Source organism: Dasypus novemcinctus, chromosome 17 (genome assembly GCF_030445035.2).
Source record: "Dasypus novemcinctus isolate mDasNov1 chromosome 17, mDasNov1.1.hap2, whole genome shotgun sequence".
NCBI lineage: Eukaryota > Metazoa > Chordata > Mammalia > Cingulata > Dasypodidae > Dasypus > Dasypus novemcinctus.
The window spans coordinates 20,025,331-20,039,063 of NC_080689.1; the positions used below are offsets into that span (position 1 = coordinate 20,025,331).

General features: G+C 37.1%; 1 protein-coding gene across 1 annotated transcript in view; it reads left to right on the top strand.

Moving 5' to 3' along the window:
* The window catches only part of TTC27 (tetratricopeptide repeat domain 27), a 217,687-nt gene that overhangs the window by 104,972 nt on the left and 98,982 nt on the right, over positions 1-13,733 (top strand). The window contains exon 12 of the mRNA XM_004452847.5: positions 10,867-10,989. Coding sequence (XP_004452904.2) covers positions 10,867-10,989 — 123 coding nt within the window. The remainder of the gene's footprint in view (positions 1-10,866; positions 10,990-13,733) is intronic.

Here is a 13,733-nt window from a genome sequence, read left to right on the forward strand (position 1 = left end):
TTATTTTTCTACAGCGTAGAAAGCAATCATATCTTTGTTTATTCTTTTAAAGATCCAGAAATAATAGCACAGCTTTTGGCAATAGAAAGATAATTAGTGGGAGCAGATATGGCTCAAGCAGTTGAGTGCCTGCTTCCCACATGGGAGGTCCCGGGTTCAGTTCCTGGTGCCTCTTAAAAACAAACAAGGGAAACAGATGTGGCCCAACCAACTGGGCTCCCATCTACCACATAGGAGGTTTAGGGTTCAATGCCCAGGGCCTCCTGGTGAGGGCAAGTTGGCCCACGTGGAATGTCGGCCCTGTGCAGGAGTGCCACCTGTGTGGGAATGCTGCCCTGCACGGGAAAGCTGCCCTGCACAGAAGTGCCAGCCAGCGTAGAGAGCTGGCGCAGCAAGATGACACAAGAGACATAGAGGAGAGATAATAAGATGTAGCAGAGCAGGGAGCTAAGGTGGTGCAAGAGAGTAATCTCTTCTCTCCAACTTTGGAAGGATCGGTTCCCAGGAGCTGCCTAATGAGAATACAAGCAGACACAGAGGAACACACAGCAAATGGACACAGAGAGCAGACAATGGGGGGAGTGGAGGTGGTGGGGGTGGTGGGAGAAATAAATAAAAAATAAATCTTTAAAAACAAAGAAACAACTAGCAAAACAAGTGAAAAAAACAGCTTAGGTGAGGCAATGTGGCTCAGAGATTGAACACCAACTCCCCACACATGAGGTCCGTGGTTCAATTGCTAGCCCCCAGTAACTAAAAAAAAAAAATTAGTATTTGTAATGCCACTATCTTTAAACAAAAAGATCAAACTATTGCATGAGCACCAAGATGCTGTGATACTCCTACGTGCTATGTCCAGTTTTTTAAGATATTCAATCAAATATTTAAAGTATCTCAATCCTCCAACATTTCATAAGATACAAAAATATCTCGCTATCACAACCCTCTTATTTTTTTTAACTTAATTTTTCATGGTGGAAAATTTCAAATAGGTATGAAAGTAAAGAGAGTATAGTGAATTCCCACATACCCTTTATTTATTTTGAAGCTATATTAGCTTACAAGTTTTAGGAATCTTTTATTTTACTTTCTAAGTTTGGCAATCCTGTATCTTCCATAAGCTGTAGCTTCTTAATCTCAAGAATTTATTGAATTTCAATAGAGTAGTAAAAATATAATGAGAGAAAACAACACAGCAGTCACTAATATGAAACTATACCTTATTTAAGAACTTCACCTACTTTTATAATCTCTCCAAGATATTTCCAAGATATTTATTTTTTAAACCACATTATATTTATATTTTGGAAAATATTTCTTTATTTAACCTTTACAGCCCTTACCCCAATTTGCCTCTTTTTATTTGCCAAGGTCTAGGAAATTAGGTAGCCGAGTTTATTAAGAATGTGCTTAAAACAAATCTATGTAAATATGGGTGAGAAAGAGCTGAGATACTCCCATGACTCAAGTACATAATACACAAGCACTAAAGTATAGCCTTTATATTATCTATATGGGCTGTTCAGAGGCCTTTTTTATTGATTTATTAGTTCTTAGCTTTAGGCATCAGAGAGTGTCATATATAAGATCTCTAGATAAGAAATGAATATTGATTTTTTTATTTTTAAATCAGTAATTTTTTTTGTTGTTTATTTTTTATTTCTCTCCCCTCCTACCCCCCACCCCCCCCCACCCCCCGCTCCATTGTCCACTCTTTGTGTCCATTTGCTGTGTGTTCTTCTGTGTCCTCGTGTGTTCTTGTCAGTGGCACTGAGAATCTGTGTCTCTTCTTGTTGCGTCATCTTGCTGCATCAGCTCTCCATGTGTGCGGTGCCATTCCTGGGCAGGCTGCTCTTCTTTCACACAGGGCCGTTCTCTTGCGGGCGCGCTCCTTTGTGCATGGGGCTTCCCTCCATGGGGGACACCCCTGCATGGCACAGCACTCCTTGTGTGCATCAGCACTGTGGGTGTGGGCCAGCTCACCACAGGGGTCAGGAGGCCCTGGGTTTGAACCCTGGACCTCCCATATGGTAAGTGGACACTCTATCAGTTGAGCCAAATCTGCTTCCCTAATTATTATTTTTTAATCAAACCCTCTTCTCTTTTAATGTCTGCATCTGTAGTAAGGTTTACTTTTTCATCCCTTACTATTTATTTTGTACTCGCTCACAGGATTAGTCTCACAAGAAATTTGTCATTCTAGCATTCTTTTCAAAAGACCAACTTTTGGCTTTGTTGGTCTTCATTTAGGTAATTTACATTTTCCTTTCCAACAATGATTATGACAGTTAATGTACTTATACATGCCTTTTAAAATTTATATTTATTATCATTAAAAAATTTTTTTTAACAAACATACACTCTCCCTTTCTCCCTTTCCCCATTTTCCCCTTCCCGGGTAACCTCTAATATACTTTCTCTCTGTGTAAATTTGCTATTTCTAGTCATCTCCTACAAGTGGTATGTGATTTTTGTTCTTAGGTATCTTGCTTGTTTTACTGTGATGTTTTCAAGATTCTTCCATTTTGCAGCATATCTCACAGTTTTATTTTTTTCTTATGGCTGAGTAATACTTTGTGTGTATGTACCACATTTTGTTTAGCCATTCATTTGTTAATGGACATTTGAGTTGTTTCCAGCTTTTGGCTATTGTGAATAATGCTCTATAAATGCTGGTTATAGAAATAACTGTTTGTCACCCTGTTTTCATTCTCTTTGGGTATATAGCTAGAAGTATGGATTGCTGGGTCAAATAATAATTCTATATTTAACTTTTTGAGGATCTGCCATATTGTTTTCCAGAGTGCTTGTGCCATTTCACATTCTCCCCAATAATGCACTAGAGTTCCAGTTTCTCTGCGTTATCTCCAATATTTATTTTCTGTTCTTTTAATAATAGCCATCCTTGTGGGGTAAAGTATTATCTTATTATGGTTTTGATTTGTATTTCTGTGATGCTTAATGATGTTGAGCATCTTTCCATGTGTTTATTGGCTATTTGTATATCTTTGTTGCAGAAATATCTGTTCAAATCTTTTCTTTAAAAATTTTTTTCCCATCTTTTTGTTGGTGAATTTTAAAAGTCCATTATATATTCTGTATATTAAACCCTTACACAATATATGGTTCGAATCTGTTTTCTCTCATTCTGAAAGTCTTTTCATTTTTTTGATAAGTTCCTTTGATGCACAAATGTTTTCAGTTCTGATGAAATCACATTTATCTGTTTTTTTTCTTTCGTTGCTCATGTTTTGTTATTATATCTCAGAATCCATTGTTGAATCCTGGGACATGAAGATTTTTGCTCCTATGTTATCTTCTAAGACTTTTATAGTTTCAGCTCTTTTATTTAGGTCTTTGATCCATTTTGAATTGATTAATGTAAATGGTGTGAGGTGTAGGGGTCTGACTTCACTCTTCTGAGTGTGGATATCCAGCATTTGCAACACCATTTGTTGAAGAGACTGTTCTTTTCCCCACTGTGTGTACTTAGTATTGTCAAAAATCAATTAACCATAGATATGTAGGTCTATTTCTAGACTTTCAGTTCTGTTCCACTAATCTAATTGTCTGACTTTTGAACCAGAACCATCATTGTTTTGATTACTGTCACTTTGTAGTGTACTAGATTGAAATCAGGAAGTAGGAGTCCTCCAACCATGCTCTTCTTTTTCAAAATTATTTTGGCTATTTTGGGTCCTTTACAATTTCATACAAATTTGAGATATTCCATTTCTGCAAAAAGTCTGTTGGAATTTTAATAGGAATTGTACTGAATTTGTATATTGCTTTGTGTTTTATTTACATATTAACAATGTTAACTCTTCCAATCCATAAACATGGGCTGTCTTGCCATTTATTGGGGACTTCTTTAATATCTCTTAGGCATGTTTTGTAGTGTTAGTATAAAAGTCTTTTGTATCCTTAGTTAAATTTATTCCTAGATATTTTATTCTTTTAGATACTATTGTAAATGGAATTGTTTTCTTAATATCCTCTTTGGATTATTCATTGCTCGTGTATAGGAACTCAGTTGTTTTTTGTGGGTTGATCTTGTCCCCTGCCATTTTGCTGAATTCATTTATTAGCTCCAGTAGTTTTCTTATAGATTCCTTTAGATTTTCTACATATGAGATCATGTCATCTATACTATAGAGATAGTTATACATTTTCCTTTACAAGTAGGATCCTTTAATTTTGTTTTGCCTAACTGCTTCTGGCAGGAACTTCCAGTAGACTATTGAATAGCAGTGGTGAAAGTAGGCATCCTTGTCTCATTCCTTGTATTAGGGGGAAAGCTTTAAGTCTTTCACAATTGAATGTGATGTTAACTGTGAGTTTTCATAAATGGCCTTATTATGCTGAGACAATTCCTTTTATTTTTACTTTTGAGTGTTTTCATCAAGAAAGGTGCTGGATTTTGTCAAATGCTGTTCTGCATCTAAAACCGTGTGGTTTTTCCCATCATTCTCTTTATGTATGTATTACATCAATTAATTTTTGTTTGTTGAACCATCCTTCTACTCCTGTATGAATCCCCTTGGTCATGGGGTATAATCTTTATTATTTTATTTCAATTTAGGTACTGGGGACCAGGGAATGAACCTGGGACCTTGTATATGAGAAGCCTGGTGCTTAAACCTGGAGCCACGTTGGCTTCCCTGAGTTTTTTTTTTGCTTGTTGTTTGTTTGTGTTTTTTCAAGAGGCACTCGGAACTGAACCCGGGACCTCCCATGTGGGAAGTGGTCACTCGACTTCTTGAGCCACATTTGCTTCCCTAATCTTTTTAATTTGCCTTTGGATTTAGTTTCCTGGTATGATGTTAAGATTTTTGCATCTATATTTATAAGCGAAATCAGTCTATAATTTCCTTTTCTTGTGATGTCTTTACCAAGCATTGGTATCAGAATAATGCTGGCCTCATCGAATGAATAAGGAAGTGTTCCCTCCTCTTGAATTCTTTGGGAAGTTTGAGAAGGATTGGTATTAATTCTTTTTTAAATGATTACTAGAATTCACTAGTGTAGCTATCTGACCTTGGACTTTTCTTTGATGGAAGGTTTTTAGTTATTGATTAAATTTCTGTACTTAGATTTGCTGATGTTTTCTTTTTTAAATTTATTTACTTTTAATTTTTTAAAGATTTATTTATTTATTTCTCCCCTGCCCCTTGTTGTTTGCACTTGTTGTATGCTCTCTGCTTGTCTTCTTTTAGGAGGAAGCACTGGGAACCGAACCTGGGACCTCTTGTGTGAAAGGGAGGCACCCAGTTGGTTGAGCCATTTCTGTCCATTGCTTGTTGTGTCTCTCATTGTGTTTCCTCACTGTGTCTCTTTGCTGTGTTAGCTTGTTGTGCCAGCCCATTGCATCAGCTCACTGTCTTGCTCGTCTTCTTTAAGAGGCACTGGGAAGTGAACCTGGGACCTTCCATATGGTAGGTGAGTGCCCAACTGCTTGAACCACATCTGCTTCCCTGCTGATATTTTGATGTATTTCTAGGAATTTTCCTTTTTCTTCTAGGTTTATCTAGTTTGTTGACTGTTTTAAGTTTCCTAGCTGCTAAAACAAATACCACACAATATGTTGGCGTCAACAAGAATTCCTTGGCTTATGGTTTTGAGGCTAGGATTCCAAAATTGAGACATCTGCAAGGTGGTAGTTTCTACCTGAAGACTGTGGCATTCTGGGCTGGTTATTGGTGATCCTTGGGCCATGACTTTTCTGTCACATGGCAATGTACATGGCAGCATCTTCTCTTTTCTCTTCTGGAGTTCATTGACTTTCAGCTTCTTACTGTTCCCAGTGGCTTCTCTGTCTGTCTAACTTCCATTCTGCTTATAAAAGACCTTGGGGAAGCGGATTTGACTCAACTAATAGAGCATCTACCTACCATATGGGTGGTCCGGGGTTCAAACCCAGGGCGTCCTCACCTGTGTAGTGAGCTGGCCCATGCACAGTGCTGATGCATACAAGGAGTGTCGTGCCACACCCCCGTAGGGGAGCCCCACGTGCAAGGAGTGTGCCCCATAAGGAGAGCCACCCTGTGTGAAAAAAGTGCAGCCTGCCCAGGAGTGGTGCCGCACACATGGAGAGCTGACGCAGCAAGATGATGCAACAAAAAGAGACCGATTCCTGGTGCCGCTGACAAGAATACAAGTGGAAACAGAACACACAGCAAATGGACCCAGAGAGCAAACAACTGGGTGGGGGGCAGGGGGGGAGAGAAATAAATAAAAAATAAATCTTTAAAAATAAATAAATAAAAGACTCTTGTAATAGGATTAAAGCCCAACCAGATTCAGTTAGGTCAAATATCAACTGAGGTAAATCTTGAAGAGTTCTTATTTGCAATAGGTACACACCCAACAGAGTGTGGTCTGTGGTCTAAGACAAAGAACATGTCCAAAGTGGGTTACACATTCAATCTACCACATTGCTATACAAATATTCATAATATTCTTTTAATGATACTTTTTATTTCTCTAAAGTCCATAGTAAGAGCACCATTTTCCTTTCTAGTTTTAGTTATTTGCATCTTTTCTTTTTTTCTCTTGTCTCTAGTTTAAGTAGGGGTTCTTAAGGGGTCCGAAAGCTTGAATTGAAACTCAAAAAAACATTATTCTTGTGGGGGTAATATATTTATTAAATAATACACAGTATAGTGTGGACTCAGTGAGGGGTCTGTGGTTTTCACCTTTTCACCTGACAGGCAGAAGGGTCTTTGGAGCTAAAAACGTTAAGAACCCCTGAGTTAAATTTCTGTCAGTTTCACTGATTTTTTTTCAAAGAACCAACTTTTGACTTTGTTTATTCTCTCAATTGTTTCTCTGTTCTCTATTTCATTTACTGCCTCTCTAATCTTAATTATTTCCTTTCTTCTAACTTTTGGGTTTAATTTGCTCTTGTTTTTCTTGTACTTCATCATGTGTAAATTTAGGTTATTAGTTTGAGATCTTTCTTCTTTTATAATACAAGCATTCATAGCTATAAATTTCACTCTGAGCACTGTCTTCTCTGCATCCCATATGTTTGGGTTTGTTGTGTTTTAGTTTTTACAGTCTCTAAGTATTTTCTAATTTTTCTTGTCATTTCTTCTTTAACTAGTTGGTTATTTAAAAGTGTGCTGTTTAATTTCCACATACGGTTACATTTTCCACTTTTCCTTCTGTTAATGATTTCTAGCTTCATTCCATTGTGGCCAGAGAGGTTACTTTTTAGGATTTCAGTATTTTAAAATTTATTTAGACTCCTCTTGTGCCCTAATATACCCTCTATCCTAGAGAATGATCTACTTGCACTTGAAAAGAATGTGTATTACATCATTGTTGGTAAAGAGGTCCATATATGTAGGTAAGTTATAGCTGGTTTATAGTGTTGTTCAGGTCCTCTATTTCCTTACTGAACCACTGTGCTGTCTATGAAAAAACTGGATGTTAATCTTATTAAGGATCCCTTATGTCAACACATTGCTTCACTCTTGCTATTTTAAGATTCTTTGTTCTTGGCATTATACAATTTGATGGTAATGTGCTTTGGTGTAGATCTGTTTGGGTTTATCTTGCTTGGTGTTTTTTGAGTATTTTGGATTTGTATATTCATACCTGTCATCAGATTCCAGAAGTTTTCTGCCATTATTTTTTCAAGTTTGTTTTCTGGATCTTTATCTCTCTTTTCTTTTGGGGACTTCTATGATGCATATATTAGTAGGCTTGATGGTGTCCCACAGGTTCCTCAGGCTCTATTCATGGGTAGTTTAAAGCTTTTGTGAACCCCAGAAAAGATCATGTCCTTAGAGTTAATCCATTCCTGTGGGTATGAATCTATTGTGAGTGGGACATTTTGTTTAGATTACTAGAATTAAGGGCCTTGATTAGTTTATTAAGGCATGTCCCAGGGTGGGTCTTAATCCTCTTACTGAAGTCCTTTATAAATGGGATGGTTATGGCAAGGGAAAGACAAAGAAGCTCAGAGAGAAACCCACATACACTGAGAGAGAAAGCCACAGATGGAGCAGCCAGAAGCTGAAAGCAGTAGAGTCTGGAGGAAAAGGCAGAGATTGACAGACACCGCCAGGTGTCTTCTGATGTGACAGGTGTGCAGGATCTCTGGTAGCTGGTGTCTCTCAGGGAGAGAATGTAGCTTGATGGTAACCTTGATTTGGATACTTTTCTCAGCCTCAGAACTGTAAGCTGGAAGCCAATAAATCCCCATTGTATAAAAGCCAACCCATTTCTGATATATTGCTTGCTGCAGTTTTTAGTAAGCTAAAACTATTCTTTTTTTTTTCCTTTCTGCTCCTCAGTCTGTACAGTTTGAATTATTTTGTCTTCCAGTTCATTGATCCATTCTTCTGCCTCCTCCAGTCTGCCTTTTTCTTTCTTTCTCTTTCTTTCTTTCTTTCTTTCTTTCTTTCTTTCTTTCTTTCTTTCTTTCTTTCTTTCTTTCTTTCTTTCTTTCTTTCTTTCTTTCTTTCTTTCTTTCTTTCTTTCTTTCTTTCTTTCTCTCTTTCTTTCTCTCTTTCTTTCTCTCTTTCTTTCTTTCTTTCTTTCTTTTCTTTCTTTCTTTTCTTTCTTTCTTTTCTTTCTTTCTTTTCTTTCTTTCTTTTCTTTCTTTCTTTTCTTTCTTTTCTTTTCTTTCTTTTCTTTCTTTCTTTTCTTTCTTTTCTTTCTTTTCTTTCTTTTCTTTCTTTTCTTTCGTACCAGGGCCAGGAATTGAAGCTGGGACCTAATATGTGGGATGCCAGCACTCAACCACTGAGCCCCATCGGCTTCCCCTGAGTTCATTTTTTCATTTGTTTGCTTGTTGTTTGTTTTTGTTCTTAGGCATCAGGGACTGAACCTAGGACCTTCCATGTGGGAAGCAGGCACTCAACCATTGGAGCCACATCCACTCCCTCCAATCTGCTTTTGATCTCTATTAAAATTTTCCCTTCAGTTATTGTACTTCTCAGTTCTAGAACTTCCATTTAGTGTTTCTTTATAATTTATTTCTCATTATTGAAATTCTCAATTTCCTGATTTCCTTTAGCTTTTAGGCCATGTTTTTCTTTAGTTCATTAATCTTACTTATTTCTTAATTTTTAAAACTTTTAAGTTTTGTTTTATTTACCCCCTGTACCCCCACAATGGTTTGCTCTTCTGTCTGCTTGTTGTTTTGCTCCCTGTGTCTGCTTGTCTTCTCTAGGAGAACTGATCCTGTGACCTCCCACATAGGAGATGAGTGCCCAATGGCCTGAGCCACATCCATTCCCCATGGGCTGTGGTGTCTGCTGGCTTGAGGTGTCTAGCTCGTTGTGGCAGGTTGTAGCATCTAGCTTGTTGTAGTGGGTTGTAGTGGGTTGTGACAGGGTTGTGGCATCTGCTTGTCCTCTTTAGAAGGCACCGGGACCTTCCATGTCGTAGGCAGGTGCCCAACTGGTTGAGCCACATCTACTTCCCCATCGATCTTATTATATTTGAGAGTTGTTCAGAGATCTTTGATTAGTAATTCCATGATCCACACTTTCCTCTAGAATATTTTCCATCAACATCTTTTTTTTTTCTGTGGCTGGTCATACTGTCCTGTCTCCTTGTATGTTTTGTACTTTTTTATTTGCAACTGGACATTCTGAGTATTATGTCATTCTGGAAGTCTAGTTTTCTCACTCTGTCAGATTAACAACAGGAAGGAAAAAAAAGGAAGGAAAGAAAGAGAGGGGATAAAAGAAAAGAAAAAAAATTAATAAACAGACAAAACACACATCCAAGGGGGAAAAAAACAAGGATAAAATGAATGTCACTACCTCTCCAAGTCTCTTCTTACTGCCCGTATAAAGCCAGAAACTGCTGCGTTTGAGATTGAAACCCAGGCAAGCATCCTTGCTTGTTCCTCAGGCATCTGCCAGAACCAAAAATAAAACAGAGAAAGAAAATGCCAGCCAACCCTCTGGGAAAGAAAAGACATAAAAAAGAGGTATACTGGTTCTTTATGTCCCTGTGGATGCTGGTTTAAAGCCAGAAGGTGCTGCTTCTGAGAGAAACCAAGGCTAGCTTCTGTGCTGGGCCCTCAGGATCCGCCAGACTAAACATCACAAGAAAGAGAAGAAATCTGGCCAATGAACAAATGCCTTCAGGAGCCTGCCAAACCAGGAAATGTCCACACAGAAGGAGAAGAAAAGCTCTTTACATCCAGGTGGATGCTGGTGGGAGGGTGGAAGTGCTGCTGCCCAGAAGGCCAAAATTGAGGCCAGCTTCTGTGCTGTTCCCTCACGGATCCTCTAGACTAGCCTCAACTCACAATTCCACTTTCAGAGGAGAAGGTTTCCTCTGCCAGCCCTGGCTTCAGCTAGCTGCTGCTGGAATCCAGGACACTTTGCTGCAAGTGCAGCTCTTTCTGTAGCATTGCCATGGGGCTGAGCAATGCTGGTCATTGGTTCATATTTTCCCTTACAAGAGCAGAACTCAGCAAGAGCCTCTTGCTTCATCTGACACTCCTTTAGTTGTTCTAAATGCCTATTCTGGTTCCAGGGTTACTACTTAGTAAGTTCCATTCTCTTTTTCCAGCTCTTTTCTGGTGGAGGGAGTGATTTATAAAACTTGTTACTCTGCCATTTTGCCTGGTTTATTTTTTAAACTCTTCTGAGTTCTTTAAAGACATTTGATATATTATTTTAAACAGTTTCCATATTGTCTTAATTCTTCAGCCCTTTAAAAAAGCTTGCTAAAATAAAGGTAAATATTGAATCACCACAAATTCCTAATTAAAGGTTGAATTCTAGAAAGGATACATTTGCACACTGAACAGACCCAAAGTATAATATCTGTAAGTGAAACAGGAATCTTTCTTTACATCAAGAAATGTTAATTATTTTAACTTGATTTATCTAGCGCCAACTTGCAAGTTTACTCTTTGAATTGGGATGTACCAGTTCGTCTCTTCAGATATTTGAGAAGCTGGAAATGTGGGAAGATGTTGTCATTTGTTATGAAAGAGCTGGGCAGCATGGAAAGGTATGTAATAGCAAAATTCTGTGCACTGGTAAGAGCCATTGTTTATTGAGCATCTTCTGACTTGTGTGTGTATGTTTGTGTGCGTATGTGTGTGTCTTAAGCCCAGCTTTGCCAGTAGTTCATTTATATTCCTTTTTTTCACTTTTCTCAGAAATCTTTTTAATGTTTTCTCTGACTTCTGTTGGGGCAGACTAATTTATATGTATTCATATGCATATATATGCAAAAGAGATAAGCAGACTGTTTATGTTAGATATTTGACATTTGAGAAAAAATAATGAAAGCTTTGATGACACTGTGTTTTGATCTATATCCTTCACTAACTCTCTAAAAACAACTTCAAAGTGAACTCTTAGGAATTATTTCAGGCATCACTGGATTGCCTGATGATCAGAGGCTGTGGGCCTGATGGGAGGTACCCAGGATGGGGAGCAGCTGGCCAGGCCTGAATGTGAAAATCCAAAGGTGTGACAATGCCCCTGGGGCAGAAGAGTTGTCAAGTGTATAATGCACATTTAATTCCGCCCAAAAACTGAGTCAAGAGGGAAAATTTTACAATATTTTCATCTGTTACTAATCTATTGTTTTTGCATTTTAAGTAGCCATTGCAATCATATGTTAGTTTTGGATTAAAATTTCAAAAAGCTAAACTTCTATCATGAACAGAGTAAAACTCACAAATTGGGTCGTTTGTTCCTATAGTTAACCCTTTGCTATCATCCAAAAAAAGAAGAAATAGTAGTACAAGTATATGTGTCTATTTCTTAAATACCATCCTATGTATATCTACTTTAGACTACTAGGAAAAATTTGTATTCCTTTAATTAATGAATGGCAATAAATGCCTTTGAATTATATTGGATTAAGGCGAAACTAGCATGGGAGTAAAATTTTCCATAAGTGATTAAAGAATTATAATATTTTGTTCCTGGTAGAGAACCTAATAATCATCTAACCCAGCTTCCTCCTTTTCCAAATAAGGAAGTCCCATATGATTTGCCTTAGATCACAAAGCTAGTTACTGATTATTTGCTTGAGAGGCAGTGTGGTATAGCAGTTGTAAGCATAGCCTTTCCACCCAAACTACATGGATTTAAATTCTAACCTTGCCACATACCTGCTTCGTGATATTGGGCAGGTTACTTAGCCACCACTTCCCCCTCCTGCCCCGCCCCCATGCCTCAATTTCCTCATATAGAAGCATATAATCTCCCACCTGGTAAATTTTTTTGAAGGCAAATGTCTAAAGTACACATGGGTGTTTATTGCATAGTTTTACATCAGTATTTGCTGATATTTACTGCTCCAATTCTAAGACAAATATTTATTTACATTTTAACATCTCTGAAATTGGAATGTATCTAACAATTGATGTTATCTCCCAGTTATTGTTAGTCAGGTGGTTGTGTGGCTAGGTCATCATTGTCTGGCTAGGTCATCATTGACTCTGCATAAGCATGGTTAGTCATAGCTATACTTAGTGTCATCATTTCAACTGTGATATGTGTATGGTGTCATTGTTACATATGTTTGGTTTAATTTACATTTAAAATGTCATAAAAAAGATTCCATTGTGATTTGGCTTTGTAACAAGTTATTGAATATACAGTATGGGACAGAAACAAAGCAAAAAGATGTAAATTTGGTATGTGAAGAAAGCACTTGCCATTGGAGAAATCATCACAATTCCATTTCTTCTTCTTTAAAAGCAACAACCAAGTGCTTTATGGGAGCCAAGCAAAGAAGACACTCAAAAGTAGATGAAACTGTATTTTGTACTGAGATGTGTGAAAAAGGATTGCCATTTAAAATGTCAAGCACTGTATTGAAGGCAGGAAGAACTGCTAAATCTTTCTGAATAATTTAAAATATATTGAAGTAATGAGAGGATGGAATGTTTCATTCAAGGTATTATATCATAGTCAAATTGAAAGCATTTTTTCCTTTCTTAGGTAGTGGTCCATCTTAAAATTGATGGCATCTCTAATTCGATGAAATATGGTATTATGTTTCTTCCAAGAACTCCTTAAAATTGGGGCTTTAAATATATTTTAAATGCTCATTGTCTGAACCTAAAGTAGATGCGGATGATTGTTTAACAAAGGAATGAATGGGTGAATAAATGAATATTTTGACTGCCAATCTGATGTGGTTCTTGTTGTAACATTCCCCTTCTCTGTGTGTGTCTTACAATATCAGTAAATAACTAAATAAATGATAATTGTATATTAAAATGTGGTATTTTTTGTACTAGTAATTTTTAAAATACTTTCAAGCAAGTTGGTGAATCATAAATACCCAACGCATATTTGAAATATTAAATTTACTGCATTGTTTTTAGAAAGTATGGAAAGTAGAAACTTTCACTCATTGCAGAAAAAAATACAATGAATCTTTTCCCTTAAGGGAATGGTTTTGTCTATATCCCCCCAAATCGTTGTGGTATTATTTTTTTAAACTTACACATGACCTAATAAGAGTGGTCTTGGAATGGCTGTAAATTCCCATTTTTTAAATTACTCTAGCAATGTGCATATTTTAATTTTTAGGGTTATATACTCTTTTTACTTTTGAAAATCTTAGGTCTTTTTGTGAGTTACACCGAACACTCCCCAAAATACTGATTTTAAAGATTAATTTTAATGTTTCATTTGCCCACAAAAAAGACTTAACCTCACCTGTTTTTTCAATGCTGTATTTGCAGATAATTTTAACCATAGTCCCTAAAAAGTTTTGCTTCAAGT